The sequence below is a fragment of the Oryctolagus cuniculus genome, chromosome 17 (assembly GCF_964237555.1).
Source record: "Oryctolagus cuniculus chromosome 17, mOryCun1.1, whole genome shotgun sequence".
Lineage (NCBI taxonomy): Eukaryota > Metazoa > Chordata > Mammalia > Lagomorpha > Leporidae > Oryctolagus > Oryctolagus cuniculus.
In genome coordinates, this window is record NC_091448.1 from 53,675,887 (window position 1) to 53,697,644 (window position 21,758).

Consider the following 21,758-nt stretch of genomic DNA (forward strand, 5'->3'; position numbering starts at 1 on the left):
GGGAGAACGCCGTTTCAAGTTTCCTATTTGCAGCACGCACCAGTGCTGTGTGGGATGCCGGCACTGCAGGTGGAGGCTTAGCCTGCTACACCACAGCGCCGGCCCCCTCCGGCATACTTTAAAATACGAAAATGGAAGTGGCAGGAAAACAGACCCAAAAAGCATTTTCCAGAAGCACGCTGCAGAGGGTCTCATAAAGCTATCACACAAGAATATTATTTTAAAATGCTCTGCTTGGGAATAGGCCTCTGTTCTGTTCCATTCTTTCCCACACTTCCACAGAGTCCTGTGCTCTGGGACACACAAGGGAGGGAAAGCGGGGGGCGGGGGAGGGGAGGAACCAGAGGATGACAGTGGTTCATGGGTGCTGGTGCAGAGGGCGGGCGGAAGCTCAGGTGTGAGGCCTTGCACAGGTAATTCTCAGCTGTGAGGATGAACCCAGAGAGAGCAGGGAAGGACAGGGTGGGTGAGGGGGAGAGAAAGTGCAGAGTGGGCCTGGCGGAGACCCCCGGGAGTTGCCAGTGCTATAGGACTGCTGGCTCAGAGAAACCCAGCTAGGATTATTCTCAGCATTTTCTCCCTTCCAAGCCCGATTCTGAACAAGGCATTGTTGTCTGTGGAAGTTACTTAGCCCCGGGAAGAAAGGCTGGAGAGCGAGCCGCAAATCTCCAAGTAGAAATTCTTCAAAGGGCTTCTTATTTCCCTTTGTCACCTGCAAACAAAACCGTTTTCCAGGTATTCAGCTATGCCAAAGACTCTTGGGTGGGCTTATTTGCAGCGAGAGCGTTGTAGAGAAACAGCATCTATATGTCACTGTACAAAAATCAGTTAGTGGGACCGCTGGGTTCATTTTGAGTGCTGCTGTTGGTCTAATCATTAATTATTTTATTTTTCAAAGAAGCTAGATAAGCATCTAAATAGAAGAAGCTTCTAATCTGCTAAAGACACTAATTTATGCTCAGGAAAGAGAAGTTCCTTTTGGTCAGATCTCCTTCCTCTCTCCTCCCTTTATTTTATTTTATTTTATTTTTTTATTTTTATTTTTTTTTAATTTTTTGACAGGCAGAGTGGACAGTGAGAGAGAGAGACAGAGAGAAAGGTCTTCCTTTTGCCTTTGGTTCACCCTCCAATGGCCGGCACGTCGCAGCTGGTGCACCGCCATGATCCGAAGGCAGGAGCCAGGTGCTTCTCCTGGTCTCCCATGGGGTGCAGGGCCCAAGGACTTGGGCCATCCTCCACTGCACTCCCTGGCCACAGCAGAGAGCTGGCCTGGAAGAGGGGCAACTGGGACAGAATCCGGTGCCCCGACCGGGACTAGAACCCGGTGTGCTGGCTCCACAAGGCGGAGGATTAGCCTAGTAAGCCCGGCACCAGCCAGATAAATCTTTTAAAAATAAAAAAAAGGGGGCCGGTGCCGGGCTTACTAGGCTAATCCTCTGCCTTGCGGTGCCAGCACACTGGGTTCTAGTCCCGGTGCGCCAGATTCTGTCCCGGTTGCCCCTCTTCCAGGCCAGCTCTCTGCTGTGGCCAGGGAGTGCAGTGGAGGATGGCCCAAGTGCTTGGGCCCTGCACCCCATGGGAGACCAGGAGAAGCACCTGGCTCCTGCCTTCGGATCAGCGCGGTGCACCGGCTACAGCGCGCCGGCCATTGGAGGGTGAACCAACGGCAAAAGGAAGACCTTTCTCTCTGTCTCTCTCTCACTGTCCACTCTGTCTGTCAAAAAAAAAAAAAAAAAAAAAAAAAAAAGATTTAGCTATCTATGTATCTATCTACTTGAAAGGCAGAGTGACACAGACACAGATCTTCCATCTGCAGGTTCAGCAGGTTCACTCCTCAGATAAATGCAGCAGCCAGAACTGGTCCAAGCCAAAGCCAGGAGCCTGGAACTCCATCTTGGTCTCCCATGTGGGTAGCAGGGGCCCGCGTACCAGGCCCATCTCCCACTGCTTTCCCAGGCACATTAGTAGGGCACTGACATTAGTAGGGCACTGGACCAGAAGCAGAGTAGCTGGGACTCAAACTGGCGATCAGATGTGGGATGTAAGCTGTGCCACCATGCTGGCCTCTCCCCCTCCCTTTAGATATGAAATTATATCACAATCATAGCCTCCATTTTGCAAAGTGGCTGAAAATACATTCATTTAATACTGATGGCCTAAATGGGCTTCTTTTTTTTCTGGACAAAAAAATTGCCTAAGGTCTGGAATTTCTTCATGTCACTGGCATAAAAGCATTTTAATGGGAGGAGGGATAAATACTTAAATTTAAACACATTATGACCATTAGACTGATCTGAGACATCACGGGCCCCTGGAAACACAAGACATGGCTCAACAAATAACGGAAGGAGAAAACCCACAGGAGGCTGTTCCAAATCACACTTGTACAAGAAGTGAAGCAAAATTGGATACACTGACAAAAAAAAAAAAAAAAAAAAGACTCTGAATCGCAAGAGCATGAGTTTTTGGAAGATGTGAAGGTTTAACCTTTCTAAGGAATACAAAGTACAGAACAACAGGCTTGGGTCACGGTTGGATACACCTGTGCCTAAGGAACAGGAAGAGCCAGTCCCCTCACTCGGAGTAGCAGAATGGATTAAAAAGGCATCTCCTTATTGATCAAGGTCAAAAGGAATATTCCAGAAATAGGTATCTCTGAAGTCAGAGGACTGAGAGCAGAAACAGAAAAGTTACCACAAAACAAACATTCCAGGCATAAGACTTTTCTTTGCAAAAACAAACTGCCGATATCCTGGATGTATGAATGAGGGTAGTTCCATGAGTTCATGGGAAAAGGGAAATTCTACACAGAAAGTGTAGAAATTCATGCAATTTTTTTTTACACAATATGCATCATCTTCCATGAATTTATAGAGGTTTCTCATATATATGATTTTTAAAAAATTTCTCGCACCAAAACAAACTATCTTTTAGTGGCATTTTTCCATGAACTTCTTGAAGTACCCTCATAAGCATCAGCAGTCAGTTAACTGTGCCTTACTAGTATTAAAGAAATGGCAAGATCAAGATAGATTAGCCAGCGTGCTTAATTCACATTCGTTTATTTTTAGGAGTCCTGTAGTTTTGGAAGCCACTTTTATGCCATTTCTAGTTTGTTTAAGCAAATCTCTCTCATATTATAAAAACCGTCCTGTATGCAACAGGACAGTACACGATTTTGAAGATGCCAAGGGATTTGAGAAATTATTCTAAGCATGCCTAGATTCATGGAATGGGGACCATCAAGTGCTTGTTCATTTTTCTAATAACTTTGTTTTTGGGATAAAATGTACATAACATAGAATTTACCATCGTGACCCCTTGTAGTGTCAGCTCAGTGGCACTAAGTACACTCACACCGGTCTGTTATCCTCAGCAATATATCCATTCATTTTTAAAAAGTGACGATTTTCAATTTTCCTTTCAGAAAAGGAGTTACACCAGGCAAATGATAAAAATATCAGTGTTCATATCTCTAATAAACGTTTCTTAATAGGAATTAATTTGAAAAATAGTAAGTCCCGGCTCCTCTGCTCTGATTCTAACTTCCCGCTAATGTGCAGCCTGGGAGGCAGTCAGACCATAGCCCAAGTGCCTGGGTCCCTGCCACCCAACACGGAAGGCCTGGGCGGAGTTGCAGGCTCCTGGCTATGGCCTGGACCCGCATCTGGGGAGTGAAACAGCAGACGGAAGGCCTCTCTGTCTCTCTGCCTTTCAAATGAAACGAACATTAAAAAATAAAGGACTTTGCAGAAATTTAAGTGAGCTTGGAAAGGAATTACCACTTTGAGGGCCGGAAGACAGGGCTCTTTCCAGCACAAAGAACAAAGTGTGGAGGAGGCACACTGGCAGGCTGCTGAGAAGCTGCGTGCTTCGGGGGACAACGTGGACAGGGTCCATGAATGACCCCGCACGCGGCAGCAGAGCGCGCAATCCAGCGAGACCCGCGGGGCGCCCGCGCGGGGAGGGGGCTGTGTGTCGCAGACGGCTGACACCGAGTCCAATACCAAGGCTCGATTTGCTGCTAATGCGGAGAAATTGACCTCAGCGCTCAGAGAAAACCAACAGCGACTTGAAAATGAACCCCAAATCGGTCATTCTAAGGCATTTAATGCAGTTTGATGACAGAATTGGCATTACTGTCGGGCTCTGAAGTGGAAAGGAGAGGTGAGCCAACAAATAAACACCAGGTCCTCAGTGAGACTGCTGGGGCGACTGGGGTCTTTATCATCACAGCCACGCCCGCAGTCACTTTATTTAAAAGCTAACACGACCGCATTTCTGAGGGATTTGGGAAAAGGACAATTCTGTTTTCTAATTCCCACAAATTCCCTTAAACTACCCAACTCCCTCCCAAGGCATTCAAACGCGGGAGGCTCTGAGTGGGCACCTACTTCGTTCTGATCACAAAGAAGCTGTTCAGGGCAGACAGACCCTCAGGGCTGCAGGTGCCGCTGTGCAGAGAGAGAGAGAGAGAGAAAGAGAGACTATCTGCTAGTTCACTCCCTAGATGCCTGCAAAAGCCAGGATGGACCAGGTCTCCCACATGGGTGGTGGGGATCTGAGCACTTGAGTCATCATCTACCTGCTGCCTCCCAGGGTGTGCAGTGGCAGGAAGCTGGAATGGAAGCAGAGCCAGGACCCAGACCCAGGAGCTCCAAATGTATCCCAACTCCCACATCAAACACCTGCCTCTCAACTGTTACGGTGTCTAAAAACACTCTAACTCCTTTTTATTTTAAAGTTAACTTATTTATCTTTATTTGAAGGCAGAACAGAAGCAGGTGGGTAGGCAAGGGCTTTCTATCTGCCAGTTCACTCCAAATGCTCACAACAGCTAAGGCTGAGCCAGGGCAGAGCCAGGAGCCTGAAACTCAATCTGAGTGCCCCTGATGGGTGGAAGGGACCCAAGTATTTGAGCCATCATCTGCTGCCTTCCAGGGTGCACAGTGGCAGGACGCTGCATCAGAAGTGGAGGTGGGACTTGGTCACAGGTACTTCAATATGGGACGCTGGCATCCCAGGCAGCGGCTTAACCTGCTGCGCCACAGCGCCTGTCCTAGTTACTCCTCTGTAACTTTGTTTGCTTCTACTCAACCTTACTTAACTGTGGTTATTGCCTCTCCTAAGCAAGGGCAGATATCATAGCTAATGTTAAAGTAAAACTGTATCCTAGTCTCTGAGCACGCTCCAGCAAAGGGCTGGGACTAGGAGGGTGCTGAACAGGATGGCCAGTGCTGCAAAGGCCGGAAGGCAGCCTGAGGTTTGAATTTCTATTCGATAATGTGCAAAGGTAATCCTTTGTGAATGCTTGTGATTATAATAACCCTTACAAACCATGCACACCTCCATTTAACCCATTTTGTAGTTAAGGAGAGGTATGAACATCTGGATCCTTAAGCTTCAACTTGGGGAAGTTTCTTTCAAAAAGTAAATCATGTCTCCCTGCTCACTTTTTAAAGATTTATTTTATTTATTCAAGAGGTAGAGCTACAGGGGTGGGGGGGGGAGGGGAGCGAGAGAAACAGACTTCCATTCGCTGATTCACTCCTCAAAAAGCTGCAATGGTCAGAGCTGGGCTGATCTGAATCAGGAGCCAGGAACTTCTTCTGGATCTCCCACATGGGTGCAGGGGCCCAAGGACTTGGGCCATCTGCTACTGCTTTCCCAGGCCACAGCAGAGAGCTGGATGGGAAGTGGAGCAGCCAGGACTGGAACTGGCGCCTACGTGGGCACTGCAGGCGGAGGCCTATTATGCCACAGTGCTGGCCCCTCCCTGCTCACTTTTAAATCTGTAGCTAAGAACAGTTCTACAGCTACAATGCCAGCTTGAGAAACATAAGGAATCCCAACTTTTGAACTCAGAACTTAAGAGCAGAGATTCTCAGTGACTCCATTCCTTTATTTTCCTTTCCTAACACTCACACTGATCTTCCAAAGGTTTGTGGGAATGAACACTACCTCTTCCTTCTAATTCTCACATACATTTTGAACTGCCCTCATACCAAAATCCACCAAACCTTCCTCTTATCTTCCAAGAAAAGATAGCTCTATCAGTGTTGTCTTGTTGTGATGTGGAAAAATTATGTGTTTGCAAGAAAGGTTTTCAACCAATATAGCAGTACATAACACTGAAGGTCAAAGTCCCTGTGTGGGTATGATTTCATTCCACCTGTGTGTGACCTGACTTGACCCTGGCCACCCTATATGGGAACAGAAGGCTGACAAAGGTCTTGCTTAGACCCTGATTTCTATCTCATTTACTCTTGTGTGTGTGTGTAGGGTGGAGGGGAGGTAGTTAGTCCTCTTCAAAGGGGTAAGGAGAGGGGACAACAAGAGTGACAGAATTGGATGGAAACTCAAAGAGCATCCAGCCTGGTCATGGGTTTACATGAAAACTATAAAGTGATTTCCTCCTGCACCCGACCCCCCAACCCCCTACCAAGCTTACCCAGCTTGGGTAATTTCTGTCCCAGCTAGAAACCAATTTTTCATTGCATTTCCATTTACAAACGTAAGATAAAATCAATATATGCGTGAGGAGCACAGGAGTGCAATGACGAATGCCCGAAGGTTGCGTTAGGCTGGGTTAGCAAAGTATCTTGGGCAGGAGTTGGGATGCTCTTTCCACCACAATCAGGTAGATAAATAATATGGGCAAAGCCTGCTATGAGTGTGCAGAATGCACCCTGTCCCAGGGCCACTGACGGTACTTTTGAACCCAGGTGCTAGCTGCAGGCCCTGGTAGGCTAGATGAAAGCAGATGAATTAATTGGCGGACACACATTACCAGAAAACGCACAGAAACTTATACAGCAGGTAGGATCCTCAATCAAGGCCCATGCAGTGTAATTATTCCTCAATACAGACAGAAGCCGCTCTTGGAAAACACACTGTATCTTTCCAAACCAAATCAAAAAATGGTTACACTTTATCATCATTTCTGACCCCTCAATGATAAGCAAAGCCCAGTGCTCCTAACAGATGCAAAGGAGCGTGGCGGTCTCTGAGGCTGTCAGCCCCTATCCATCACCTTCTATTAAGTAAAGGTTTTCCAATTTTGTGCTTCTCTCAAAGGCTTCGTTTTGCCTAGATTAAGCTGAAATATCAACATTTGAACTTACTGCTCCTATTTCAGCTCTCCAAATAGATGCTACTGGCAGAAAAATAGGCTTTTCTACCATAGCAACTCAAAATCAGAGTAGGTGACAGTGGTGTTGGTCACACGGTCAGAATCCTGACCACGGGCACTTAGCACACACTTTACACAAGCGCTGTGAGAACCACGGGGCCCGGGACCGACAGAGGGGAAGCTCTGCGAGTTGCTTGTTTTAGCTCCTGCAAAGAAGATCAAGCAATTCTTTCACACTGACTGGAGTGCCACAGTCTTCTCTCAGATTACAGGTGCAGGCCTCCTAAAAGTTATTGATTTTTGAGAGAGAAGTGGGGAAGGTGGGGGATGGAGAGGGAGAGAACACACACCTATGTGCTGGTTTACTTCCCAAAATGTTTGCAAGAGCCAGGGCTGGACGGAAGTCAAAGCCAGGAGCCAGAAACTGAATCCAGGTCTCCCAGATGGGTGGAAGGAACCCACTGACTTGAGCCATCACTGCTGCCTCCCAGAGTGTGCATAAACCGGAAGCTGAAGTCAGGAGACAGAGCCGAGAGCTGAAACCAGGCACTCCAACGTGGGATGCGGGTGTCTCAGTTTCACGATTTAGTACTTTCTCTCTCTGTGATTGAGAAAACAGTTCCAAGTCGAGTGAAAAAGGTACAGTTTTAAAAACAAGAACATCTTGGCCGGCACTGTGGCTCACTAGGCTAATCCTCCACCTGCGGCACCAGTACCCCGGGTTCTAGTCCCAGTTGGGGCACCGGATTCTGTCCTGGTTGCTCCTCTTCCAGTCCAGCTCTCTGCTGTGGCCCGGGAAGGCAGTGGAGGATGGCCCAAGTGCTTGGGCCCTGCACCCGCATGGGAGACCAGGAGGAAGCACCTGGCTCCTGGCTTCGGATTGGTGCAGCACATTTGGGGGGTGAACCAACGGAAGGAAGACCTTTCTCTCTGTCTCTCTCTCTAACTCTGCCTGTCAAACAAACAAACAAACAAAAAAACCAAGAGCGTCTTAAGGAGAAGAACCCATCTAAGTTATCTTTGTGATACTGATGCCTGGGAAAATGTCTGCTGCATTATTCTTTCTAAAACCCTAAGATAGGCTGTCACAGGTGATGTGATTATTATCTAAGCTACACCCCAACACAGTTGTCTGTACCCACCAGTAGACTTCCACTGTTATTCTTAACGGCTACATACAAGTGACAAAGAGCCACAGATAGAATGGGGAGATCACCAAGAGGGGAGAGTTGGAATGAACAGGTCTGAGCACTGACCAGAGAGAGGTGAGAGACCCCAAAGTAGTACACGGTGATTTGTTTTATTTGGCCCATATAGTACCTTTTAAAATGTGAATTTACTGTCAACACTACAATATTGGTGTGTGTGGGGGGGGGATTTCACATAAAGATCCAGATTTCAGGCTTCTTTAAAAAAAAAAAAACCACGGACAGATAGAGGGCCCAGCAGCACTCGGCTTTTGTTTCCACTTTGTTGAAATCTGCAGGTCCCTCTCTGGTTGGCCACTGGAGAGGATCACAGTGGCCCACTTCATTCATTTCCTGTCTGGGCCTGGAGGGCGTGTGAAGGGGGGGCAGGGCAGTTTTGAGCCTGAAACAAGCAGGTGGCGAGCCTGGGAGAGGGGGCTTGTTTTGGGATCCCGAGGACAGGTCCACAGAGAGCGTGTCCAGGTGGACAGGGTGCCGTGGGCGGTCACGAGAAGCGGGTTGGCAGCTGATGAGGGACACAGACCGTGGGGTCCAGGGGGAAGTCTGGGCCTGAGATGCAGAGCTGCTACCTGCCATGAAGTCATCCAAAAGAGGAGATTCCTCAGCTTGAAGAAAATTACGAAGAAAAGAGCAGAGACCGGAGTCCTGGGTATGAGGGAACTTCAGAAGGTCCCTGGAAACTGGAGTTGAGAGACAAGTTCCCGGGGGCAGGCACGTGGCCTAGTGCTTAAACCTCCAGCTGGGACACCCACCTGCCCTACCAGAGTTTCTAAGGTTTCAGATCCAGCTCAGCTCCCAGATCCGCTGTCCTGCTAATGCACAGCCTTGGGAGGGCTGCAGATCAAGGACTTGGGTCCCCGCCCCAAACACGAGAGACCTGGATGGGGTTCCTGGCTCCTGGCTTTGGCCTGGCACAGCCCTGGCTGTTGCAGGCATTTGGTGGGGAGTGAACCAGCACCTTTTGTCTGTCTCTGTCTCCTTGCCTTTCAAATAAACAAATTGATAAATACAATTTGAAATTTCACAGCGTTTTTTTCATTATACATGAACTTTGTGAAGATTCTTTACACAGTCCGAGAGAGAGAGAGAGAGAGAGGGAGGAAGAACCTGAAGGAGACAATGGGAAATTCAACAAGCATGGTAACTTCTCTGCCATCTGGTCCCAGACTGTCTAGCTGCATTTTCTGTGCCTTGGTGTCAGCCAGTCGGCCAGCTGCTTGCTTGATGAATCAGGTCACCGTGGGTGTCTTCTTCAAATCTTTATTTCCCACTGCCTGAGATGCTGCTTCCCCCTACCTGCTTGTTACATCGCTATTCAGCCTTCTGACACCAGCTCCAGGGCTGCCCCAAAGAAAGTGAGAAGCCACACAGCCCCGCGCGTCTCTAGGAGAGACAGCCTTGATGGTGCCGCCCTGACACTGCAGGCCTCCCTTAATCTGCACTACAGGTGGCCAGGGACCAGGGCAGCATTCACGCTCCTCAGTGCCTGACATCCAGGGACGCTGGATAAATGATAACAGGACAAAGGCAAAGGTGGAAGGAGCGGCTGGAAGTGCAGGATGGGTGTTGGGTCATGCTGGCTCCCGGCAATCAAGGAAGACGAGCCATTTCTGCCACAGAGAACCATCCTAAGTCCCTGAAGTCGTTCAAGGAGAAGGAGGGCTGGGGAGGCAGGCAGGGGATGGGACCAAGAATCTGTCGCTCTGAAGCTCGGGGTGGGAGATGGTTTCTGACAGGTTACTGGGGACAGAACTTGGAAATGCAGACCACAAGGCTTAACGCTGCTCAGCACCAGGGTTAACACTACTGCATCCCCGTGTGTTTTCTGCCTGGAAGGAGCTCCCACGGCGGGATGTCCTGATAGGAGGCAGCACACCCCTTCCCAGGTCCACTCCCTCTGCCCACCCTGGACAGCCAGGCATGGCCAGCTCTGCCCTCCTCCTCAGACCAAAAGCAGCAGTGACAGTGAGGGCTGGCAATGTCCCTAAGCAGCCCTGGTCTTGGTGTCAGCCCCGAGCGCTGGTCCAGGGCTGGCTGCTGTGATCCCTGGCACTGGTGCTCCAGCCTCCTGCTAAGGCACACCCAGAGAGACAGCAGTGATGGCTCAAGCAGGTGGGTCCCCGTCATCCATGTGGGAGACCTGGATCGAGTTCCAGGCTCCTGGCTTCGTGCTGGCCCAGCCCTGGCCATTGTGGACATTTGGGGAGTGAACCAGTGGATGGGAGCATCCTCTTTCTTTCTGCCTCTCAAATTTAATTAAAAATATATATATATAATTTGCACAGGGAAAAAATGATTAGAAGTAGCAAAATGCTGAATACAGCAGTATTATTTTTTCCTTACAAATTTTACTTCTTAAATCATAAAATCTAGGCTTGTTTTCCAATATCCTAAAATAAAGAACATCTTCACAGCCCTCTGCCACCCAGCTGCACACCTGCCCCTCTCACCTCTGCAGACACTCGGTGTTGACAACGTCTGCTCCTTTCCACCTGTCCCCATGCTCTAACAAACTCTGCCTACGTGGCACGGAGCCCGTATCATATAAACGCAGCCTCTCGCTGGTTTCTCTTAATGCAAGGTTTTTCCTTTACCAAAAGGGAATCACAGCTGGCCTAACAAGGCTTGAATCACTGGACCCAAGAAGTCATTTGCTTCTCCAATGGACAAAAATGCCTTGCTAGCCAGCATTGTCTGGAGGGGTTTGTTTAGGGGAATTCCAGGTCTGAGATAACCCCCCAGGCCAACCGGAGCCCACCAGGCCATCATAAATCCCCTAGAGACCACAGCATTGCTGACCAATCAAAGGAAGATCACAAGCACCACTCCCAGTCAGGAACTTGGGCGTGAGCTGGTCACATACTTCCCAGCCCCCATTTCAATCTATAAGAACCTTTTCCCCTAATTCCTCAGGGAGTCCAGGCATGGAGAAACAGCTGCCTGGCTCCTTGCTCTGCACTTTGCAATAAATGCCTACATTCTTCCACCGCCCCGGGGTCAGCAACTGGCTTTCTGTGCAATGGGTGAGCAGACCCAGGTTTGGGGGTTCTACAGCAACACCTCCAGCTAGTTTGAGGTGTTGTCAAGCAACACGTGTAGGTCTCTGTCACTCTTTCCTTTCCTCGTCCACGCTCCCTTCCTTAAGTGAGATCATACTCTGTACACCGTTTGATTTTTCTCACTTTATTAGACCCAGAAGCGGCTGCTCCTACTTATTCCTCACACCTCTGCTCCTGTGTTGTGGTCCCTGGGAAACCTCTGGGTGCTGCGCCCATGCAGATCCTGTTCCTGCTATAAATCTTACAGGTATGGATGCCCCACGCGAGGTGTCCCTCTCATGTACCCTAAATCTTTTTTTTTCTTTGGAAGTACATTTTTTTGTAGCTTGACCTTTGTTTATGTATTTTAAAGATGGGGGCTGGTGCTGTGGCATAGCGGGTAAAGCCACCCACCACCTGCAGTACCAACATCCCATGTAGGTGCTGGTTTGTGTCCCAGCTGCTCTTCTTCAATCCAGCTCTCTGCTATGGCCTGGGAAAGCAGTGGAAGATGGCCCAAGTTCTTGGACCCCTGCACCCACGTGGGAGATCCAGAAGAAGCTCCTGGCTCCTGGCTTCGGATTGGCCCAGTTCCGGCCATTGTGGCCAGTTGGGGGAGTGAACCAGCATATGGAAAACTTCTCTCTCTGCCTCTGCCTCTCTCTAACTCTGCCTTTCAAATGAATAAATAAATCTTTTTTTTTTTTTTTAAATCCTCTGGAAGACACAAATAGTTCTGTTACAAAATTTGGTTTGTTAGACAACTTGGAACACAGTTTCTTCCCTGACTAGGAATCGTTTCTAAAGAGCAAACGTCCCAGCGCTCGCTATTCGAAGGTGGGGCACTTCCTCATGGTCAGCGTGTGCGCCAGAGCCGGCATCTGTCCATGTCACACTTGATAGTGGGCTTCCAAATCCCGGCTTCCTTCCTAGAAATCAAGTCCATTTCTAATCAAACGAGGGTGCTACCTTCTGAGCTCCAAAATACTCCTGCATAACCTACTCAAGTGATCCTGGTTTTCCTCAAAGGCCCTTCTATGCTGGCTTCAAACACAAGCAAGAATCTCTAAGCTGTATCTATGCAGAAGGCTCCTGGTAAGCCATTTAACCATTTTTTTAAAAAAGATTTATTTATTTATTTATTTGAAAGGCAGGAGAGAGAGAGCGCACGTGAGCGAGAGAGGTCTTCCATTGGCCGGTTCACTCCCCAAATGGCTGCAATGACCATAGCTGGGCCCCAGGAGACTTCACGTGGCTGCAGGGGCACAAGCACTCGGGCCATCTTCCGCTGCTTTCCCAGGTGCACTAGCAGGGAGCTGGATCAGAAGTGGAGCAGCCAGAAATGTAAGTGGCGCCCATATGGGATGCTAGCGTCGCAGGTGGAGGCTTATCCTGCTGGGCCACAGCGCTGGCCCCATCTGACTGCACTTTAACAAAGCTGGCATTTATACGGCTCACTAGTCCCAGTTGCTGTCCCACCCACCTGGCTGTCATTTAGTCTGCAGAATAATCACGTACATTAGGTCAGGCTGAGTGTCCCTTACCTGAAACGCTTGGGACCAGAAGTATTTCAGGGTTTGGATCTTTCTTTGCAGATCTTGAAATATTTGCGTCATGTAATGAAACAGTTCGGGGATGAAACCAAAATTTAATGCGAAATTCACTTATGTTTCATATACAGTATATACAAGGGGGTCTTTTAAAAGTTCACAGAAAACGCATGTTATGAAAAAACTCCATGAATTTCTATTTTTTTTGCATCTTTATAAACTTATCTTCTAATTCCTTTTTTCCAATCTTTTTTTTTAAAAATTTGTTTATTTACTTGAAAGCTGAGTGAGTGAGTGAGAGAGTGAGAGAGAGAAAGAGAGAAAGAGAGAGAGAGTTAAATCTTCCATTCATAGGTTCACTCCCCAGATGATTCCAAAAGCTGGGGCTGTGCCAGGTCAAATCCAGGAGCCAGGAGCTCCATCTGGGTCTCCCATGTTGGTGGCAGGGACCCAAGTACTTGAGGGACCATTTATTGCTTCCCAGGCTAATTGGCAGGGAGCTGGATTGGAACAGAAGTAGCATGGACTCAACCTGTACCTGATATGTACCTGATATGGATGCAGGCATCCCAAGTGGCGGCTTAGCCCGCTGTGTCACAGCGCCACAGACTTTTGAAAGTCTCCTTATGTGCAGACCCTAAAGGGAATTCCACTTGGTGTTCTTCGTGTGCCTGGGTTTAGGCTGAGACGTGTTACATGAAGTCAGGCGTGGAATTTTCTACTTGTGGCGTCGGCTGTCAAAAAGTTTCAGATTTTGGCGTGTTTTGGGTTTTTGGATGCTCGGGCTGCTGTAAGCGCTGTTCTCCTTTTACTGGGACATAGGACACTCAGGATGTGAGGGGCAGAGCCCCAGCTGTGGCCCAGGGCTGCAGGATGCCTCCCCCCTGCCCTGCTCCACCTCCCTGCTAAGACGACCCCGGGTGAGCTGAGGGCACATGTGGGCGTTCTGGGTTGAGACAGTGTGAACGCCCGGTCTGTCCTCTGTGCAGGCTCCTCACTGCATCGCTCAAACGATGCTGAGCCCACAGTCGACGTGCCTAGACCACATGACGTAACAGTCAGTGCGCCCAGGAGCCGAGAGTCATTCAGAATTCTCAGTCTGGGCTTTCACAATCAGCCCCTCGGTCAGACGCAGACAAGGCTCTCGTGTGAATTCTAATGAGGACCAGGCTCACTGAATATTTAAACTGCAGTCACAAAGATCCACTTTCACGGCAATGCCTTTCACACAAGCAACAACCTGAAAATACATAAAGTGGACCGGTGGTCTAATTTGTGTTTTTGAAGCTAGGAGGGAAAAATAAATAAAATAAAATAAAAAAAGTAATACTGTTTTCGACTGGATGCGATCCCTGGGGTGGGGCTCCGGGAAGAAAAAGCACAAGAAGAAAGAATTTGGTAAAAACGTTCCAGCCCAGCCCGGCTACGGCTATGGAGGGAAAGGTTCACAAAGAGGTGCCGGGGTCCTTTGTTAACAACTGAACAAACAAATTCATCATCGGGCCCTTCTCCCGGGTGGCCCCAGCGATCCCGTCTGTATTGATCGCCAGGAATTCCCTCACTGCTCAAGCATCTCCGAGTGACAGGGCAGCCCATGGAGGAAGATGCGCGGAAGGAGGCTAACAAAAGGCCATTTCACGGTGGTTCACACCCGATCTCCGCACTCCTCGGAATCCACACCTCGCTCGCACCTTCTCGCTTAAACAGCCACTGGCGTGCGACCCACACGGGAGCGACTGCTTCTGTGCCCCTGTCCCCGCTGCAACCTTCCTGTCTCAAACACACCTTGCCTGCAGCTTCATGTATGTGCGCCCGTGCGCTTACACACACAACAGGACGGAGCCAGTCCTGCACGCGAGGAAACGAGGTCATTAATTCTTTGTCAAGGCTTGAGGCTCTTGGGCCAAAACCCCACCCCTCAAATGCCTTTGATTTATCCTGGCTTTCAGTATCTTCTTTGACAGGCAGAGTGGATAATGAGAGAGAGAGACAGAGAGAAAGGTCTTCCTTTGCCGTTGGTTCACCCTCCAATGGCCGCTGCGGCCAGCGTGCTGCGGCCGGTGCACCGCGCCTATCCAAAGGCAGGAGCCAGGTGCTTCTCCTGGTCTCCCATGGGGTGCAGGGCCCAAGGACTTGGGCCATCCTCCACTGCACTCCCGGGCCACAGCAGAGAGCTGGCCTGGAAGAGGGGCAACCGGGACAGAATCCAGCACCCGGACCGGGACTAGAACCCCGTGTGCCGGCGCCGCTAGGTGGAGGATTAGCCTATTGAGCCGTGGCGCCAGCCTAGTATCTTCTAAATTAATGTTTATGGAAAGTTTGCTTTTCTAACTTTTTAAAGAATAATTAATTAATAATTATTTTATTTAAAGAAATCCTCCACTGGTTGAGTCTCTGCTCTGTTGGTACCAAATACGTGCATGGGATTTTGAATTTCAGTTCCTTTTTCTTTCTACTATAGACGGCCACATGCCCACCCCCACAAGCTTTCTATGTATCTGACTCATCTGTCTTAAGCCCAGGCAGAGCCCTGGGCTTCTAGCTCTGGCCTGGCCCAGCCCCTGCTGTTGTAGGCATCTGGAGAGTGAACATGTGGATAGAAGCTCTCCTTCTGTCTACCTGTCTGCCTTCCTGTCTAACTTCCAAATAAAAATGATTTTTTTTCCAAAAAAATTTGAAAAAGGACCAAATAGAACTTGTGGAAAATAAAAAGTGACTGAAATTCAAAATCCCGCGAAGGAAGTGCTGCAGTGTCTCTACAAGCGGGACCTCCTTAGAGCCGAAGGGGCCGCAGGCTGAGCCTCCACCACCAGCAAAGGCTCGCATCGCAGGTCAGCAAATGCACACATGGTTCAAGTGTTCCTTTAAAGAACTAAAATGCAAGCCGGCGCCACGGCTCACTAGGCTAATCCTCCACCTGCGGCGCCGGCACACCGGGTTCTAGTCCCGGTCGGGGCGCCGGATTCTGTCCCGGTTGCTCCTCTTCCAGGCCAGCTCTCTGCTGTGGCCCGGGAGTGCAGTGGAGGATGGCCCAAGTGCTTGGGCCCTGCACCCCATGGGAGACCAGGAGAAGCACCTGGCTCCTGCCATCGGATCAGCGCTGTGTGCCGGCCTCAGCGGCCATTGTGGGGTGAACCAACAGAAAAGGAAGACCTTTCTGTCTCTATCACTGTCCACTCTGCCTGTCAAAAAATAAATAAATAAATAAATAAAAATGCAAATAAAAAATTTTCCATCCGTTTAAAGATGTCAGGTGTGAGAAAGAATGTAAGTATCGTAATTTGGTTGTCAATACACAATAATGATGGAAACGTTAATACCAGAAACAAATCAAAGGGATAAAATAATTCTCTCCAAGGCATTGCCATTCAAAGAATAAGGAAGTTAATTTTTTCAATTTCTATTTAACACTGTCATGCTGCTTTGTTCTGAACCACTGTGTATAAATAATCCTGTTATTGACTATAAGAGGGGTCTTCAAAATGTTCCTGGAAGATGTGTGGGTTCCAATTTATTTTAACCACTTTATTATCCCCCATCTCAAAGGTAGAAAAACTGAGGCAAAGGGGAGCCTGGGCTTTGCTGTGGTCACACAGCGGCTAAGTGGGGAAGCTCGGCTGCGAGCCTGGGAGCCCGCTCCTAACCGCTGTGCTGCAGCCCCTCTAGAAATACGGAAGACGGTCACTGCTAGACGGCTGGGCCCTTTACGGAATTCTTGAAAACCGGGTTAGGTTTCAGCAAGTTTAGATTCACACAAGAACCGACGATCCCGGGAGACAGAGGTGGGAGTGAAGCCACGCCTCTCATGTTCACAGGATCTAGTCCCCAGGGACTGGCGGTGGCCTGGTCAGCTCGTGGTTACTGTAAGGAAACTCCTCAGGTGGGCTGCTTCATAAAGGAAAGTTCTGGAGGTATAAAGTCCGGGGCCTCACTGGGTGATGGACTTACTGTGGGCAGAGCCCCGGCAGGAGTCAGGAGGCACAGGTGTGTCTGTCTGTCTGTCTGGTCTCTCTCCCTGCTCTCACAAAGCCTCTGGGGTTCAATCATGGGGGCTCCATCCTCACCACCTTACTGAATCCTCGCCACCTCCCAAAAGCCCCACCCTCTTAATTCCTCACAATGGGGAGCACATCTCAGCCTTGGGAGACACTCAGACCAGAGCCAGACCATACCGACCGGCACAGCAAAATGCAGGAGGAAGCCACAGGATGCAAACACCTTTAGGAGCAGAAGTCCAGGTGTGTTTGCCTCTGATAGGTGAGAACTGCTGGGAGCGGGGGGAGGGGCAGGGAGAGCAGGACCACTGTGATAAAGGGACGCCCCCTTCCTCTGAAGGCCCAGAATCCAAATCTGCCCAACCTGGCCTCCTCTGCTGCTCTCTGGACTTCTTGCTTCACCAGTATATAGGCAGGGTGGGCAGTGTGCTTCTAGCCACACCTCTCAGGGGACCCTGGCATTGAGGTCACATCATTCTACACCTGGATCCAGCTGGAGGAACCCACTGTACTTTCCATACAAAAAAGGCTACAAGTCAGGGAAAAACTGTGCATGGATTACTAGTTCCCTTACTCTCCTTGTGTTTCTATTTTAAATAAACGTGCTAGCTTTATCGACACGGTACACCTGTGCAGAATGAAGCACCAAACACAATCCCTGTGGCTGCCACTGCCTTCACCACCACTCAGCATCACTTGCTTTGGGTGAGACACCATGCACAGGCGACACGAAATTTAAACCTCATGGAAAACGGCGTCGGGATTTCTGCAGAACAAGTACCCGCGTCAGAACTGCTCCATGTGCTCGCTAAACAGTAAGTATTCTCGAACACCACCCTAGACCTACTCCACTGGAGTTTCTAGACAGCCCGGGAATCAGCACCACAAGTCTGCACTCCCAGGGATGCTTATCTCGGCACAGGGTTGCATGTTTTACAAAGGAAGTATCAAGAAGTTACAATGGCATCACGAAATGCGATTTGAACTCAATCAGACCTCAGAACCTGAGCAGCTCCTTGTGGCTCTGCAGCTTAAGGTTCAATAAATAAGCAGGTGATGTAGAAAAAAAAAAAAAAAACCATCCAGTTCACCTTTAAAACCCAGAAGGTCTTCCACCAGCAGTTTGCATAATGGTATATGTGGTGGAATGAGAAGGTGAGAAGGTCATGCCAAGATGGCCGCTGACAACAGAAACTGCCTGGCAACAGGCCGTGATTGGATGGCTTCGGAAACCACATGACAACAGAGCCTGACTGGCAACAGGTCGTGATTGGATGGCTTCGGAAACCACATGACAACAGAGCCTGACTGGCAACAGGCTGTGATTGGATGGCTTTGGAAACTGCCTGGCAACAGGCTGTGATTGGTTAGGGCATAGACCGTCCCTTGACCAGATTGGCTGCTTTGGCTATATAAGCAGCTGTAGCAACTGAAATAAACGAGTCTGCGGGCTGCTTGCCTCAAGCCCGCTTTCACCCGACTCCTGACTCCCGGGGTCTGTGTGGTGACTCCGCGCCTCTTGACCCCACCACGCTCCTCCTCCCAGAAACAAATCCACAGCAACAGGTATACAATGTTCCAAGCCATTCATTTCTGTCAACACAGAGGAAGTTTTCATGTTTTAAATTCTTAAGAAAAACTCTAAATGATATTCCTCTGAATTCCACACAGCTCATTTCAGTTTTAGTAAGACTTAGGCATCTTTTAGCAGTTTCAAAGCTTCATCGGATGGCACTGTCCACGTTAGAAGAGCCACCAAATCCCCAGGGTAAGCAGACAGACCCAGGCAACTCAGGGGTGAGTGCAAGGGAGAAGCGGGGTGACACCGACTCTCTCTTACCGCATGAAGCTGACTTTCTGTCCACTAGGCTCACGCGTCTGGTTTCCGTGCGGAGTTTCTCGTCTGTGTTCTCCACCAGGTTGGCAAGGTCATCAATTATCTCTAGGAAGGGAAGCGAAGGTGCATGGTTAATACTCCCCCAAACACCCTGGTTCACCTCACAGGGCCACAGCTGTGGCAGCTCCTTCCAGTAGGAACCCTGTCATGGGCAGTGAATTTAAAGGTACAGAACTAATGAATATTCTTTGACAAGTGCCCACCCAGTTGTCATTCCAGTATAAAGGTGACACAGACAAGACAGATCTCAGGGACCAGGGGGTCCTTCTTGAGCAAATTAATTGAGGATGAAATCTAGCTAATCAAGACACGAATACAACACAGGACTCTAATGGAGAAGCCAAGACACTGTGACATAAGAGATGGTGGTAGGCACAGGTGCTGTGGCGTAGCAGGTTAAGCCACCATCTGTGGTGCTGGCGTCCCATATGGGTGCCAGTTCGAGTCCCAGCTGCTCCATTTCCAAACCCGCTCCCTGCTAACGTGCCTGAGAAAGCAGTAGAAGATAGCCCAGGTTCTTGGGTCCCTGTACCCACATGGGAGACCCAGATGGAGCTCCTGGCTCCTGGTCCATTGTGGCCATTTGGGGAGCGAACCAGTGGATGGAAGATCTCTGTCTCTCCCTCTCTAATTCCGACTTTCAAATAAATAAATAAATAAATCTTTAAAAAATGATAGTGAAGAACAAATCCAAGAAGCACACACATATTTAGCCCTCTTTATCTCTGGGCTCTTGGTCCATGGAGTTAACCAACTCTAGAAAGAAAATACTTGGGGGTGCTTTTCCTGGTCTCCCATGGGGTGCAGGGCCCAAGCACCTGGGCCATCCTCCACTGCACTCCCTGGCCATAGCAGAGAGCTGGCCTGGAAGAGGGGCAACCGGGACAGAATCCGGCGCCCTGACCGGGACTAGAACCCGGTGTGCTGGCGCCGCAAGGTGGAGGATTAGCCTATTGAGCCACGGCGCCGGCTCTATTGTCTTTATTTCTTTAAGAATACGATAGGACCACTGTTTATATAACACTTACACCTGGTATTGTAGGTAATTGAGATTTAAAATGTGGGGCTGGCACTGTGGTGTAGTAGGCTAAGCTTCCATCTACAGCACCGCCACCCCATATGAGCGTTGGTTCAAGACCCAGCCGCTCCACTTCCCATTCAGCTCACTGCTAGTGGCTGGGAAAGCAGTGGAAGATGGTCCAAGTGCTTGGGGCCCTGCACCTGCATGGAAGACCTGGAAGAAGTCCTGGCTTTGGATCAGCCCAGCTCCAGCCACTGTAGCCATTTGGGGAGCAAACCAGCAGATGGAAGATATCTCTCTCTACTTCTCAAATAAATACATCTTTAAGTAAATATACAGATTTTGGTGCAAATATTTTTGAAATTCATGCATTTCATACGCACATTTTCCATGACCTTTTGGAATAACTCTCATGTATGGGTGATGTGCAGAGTGTTACAATATTATTCTGTAACACAATTACAATGATTTTATATACCTTTTACTTCATCAATACTTACAAGTAGGGGCAGGCATTTGGCCTAGCAGTTACAATGCTGGTTAAGATGTCTCTGTCCAATACCAGAGTGCCTGGGTTCAGCTGGGTCCTGGCCCAGCATCCCTATTCTAATTTCCTGCCAACACAAACCTTGGCAAGCAGCAGGTGATGGCTCAAGTGGCTGGTTCCCTGCCACCCACGTGGACAACCTGGATTGAGTTCCTGGCTCCCAGCTTTGTCCCTGCCCAGTCTTGGGTGTTGGAAGCATTTGGGAAGTGAATCAGCAGATGGCTATGTCTTCTGTCTCTACAGCCAACTGCTTACCTTGAAACACCCACAATCATGTAACTGTCAAGATCCTTAAAACAAAGCTCATCCCAGTTCCCCACTCTGACTCTCCAACCTCCATGCTCCCTGTCTCAGTTAACAGCATCGGCATTCGTTTGCTTGCCTAAGCTAGAAACCGTGAGCCGCTTGCCTTCTTCCTTCCTCTACTTCACGTGACACGCCACCTCCGAGTCACTCTAATTCTCCCTCTTCCCCGTCTCATTGTTTGTCCTCAACTCTCTTACTAATCACTCACTGAATTGCACCAGTGTTTCTAAAACAACGATCGAACTTAGCTTCCTGTTTCTAATCCCGAATCTTTCTCACGCATCCTCTGTACAATATTTAGGGACATATTTTTATTTTCTCAAATTTAATTAACACTCAAATAGCCACATACAGCGTGGGAGCTTAGAAAAAAAAAAAAAAAAGAGGAAGAAGACCAGAACATACCCCAGCCTCTTCCTTACTTTATAGTTTTGAAGAAAATCAATAGAGGGAATAAAATTAAATAGTAGATTGGAGAAGTTTGGCTCAGTGGTTAGGTCATCACTAGGGATTTTTACATCCTATAATGTAGTGCCTGGGTCGAGTCTGGGCTACTTGGCTTCCTGCTGGCGCATGCCCCGGGGGGGCAGCAGGTCATTGCTTAAATATTTGGGTCCTTGCCACCCACATGGGAGACCAGATGGAGCTCCTGGCTTCTGTCTTTGGACTGGCCCAGTCTTGATTGTTGCAGGCATTTGGGGAATGAACCAACAGATAGAAGATCTCTCTTTCAAATGAAAATGAGAATACATTTTTAAAAATTCGACACTAAAAATGCATGAGTCACCTAGAAAAAAGCAGGAAAAGAAGTACAAAGGAACAAATGATAGGAGGAACAAAAATCACTTAATTGCCAAACGGCATACATAAACTCAGCTATGTTAATAGTCACATTAAATTTAGATGGTCTAGGGGCCTGTGCTGTGGCGTACCAGGTAAAACAGCCACCTGCAGTGCCGCCATCCCATATGGGCACCCGTTTGAGTCCTGGCTGCTCTACTTCCAATCCAGCTCTCTGCTATGGCCTTCAGCAACCCGACAGAAGCAGCAGAAGATGGCCCAAG

The 21,758-nt window shown here is 48.9% G+C and overlaps 1 protein-coding gene across 1 annotated transcript in view; it reads right to left on the reverse strand.

Annotated features, from left to right (window-relative positions):
* The window catches only part of STX8 (syntaxin 8), a 303,428-nt gene that overhangs the window by 91,214 nt on the left and 190,456 nt on the right, over window positions 1-21,758 (reverse strand). Inside the window, exon 7 of the mRNA XM_070061378.1 lies at window positions 18,764-18,865. Within this exon, the coding sequence (XP_069917479.1) occupies window positions 18,764-18,865 (102 nt within the window). The remainder of the gene's footprint in view (window positions 1-18,763; window positions 18,866-21,758) is intronic.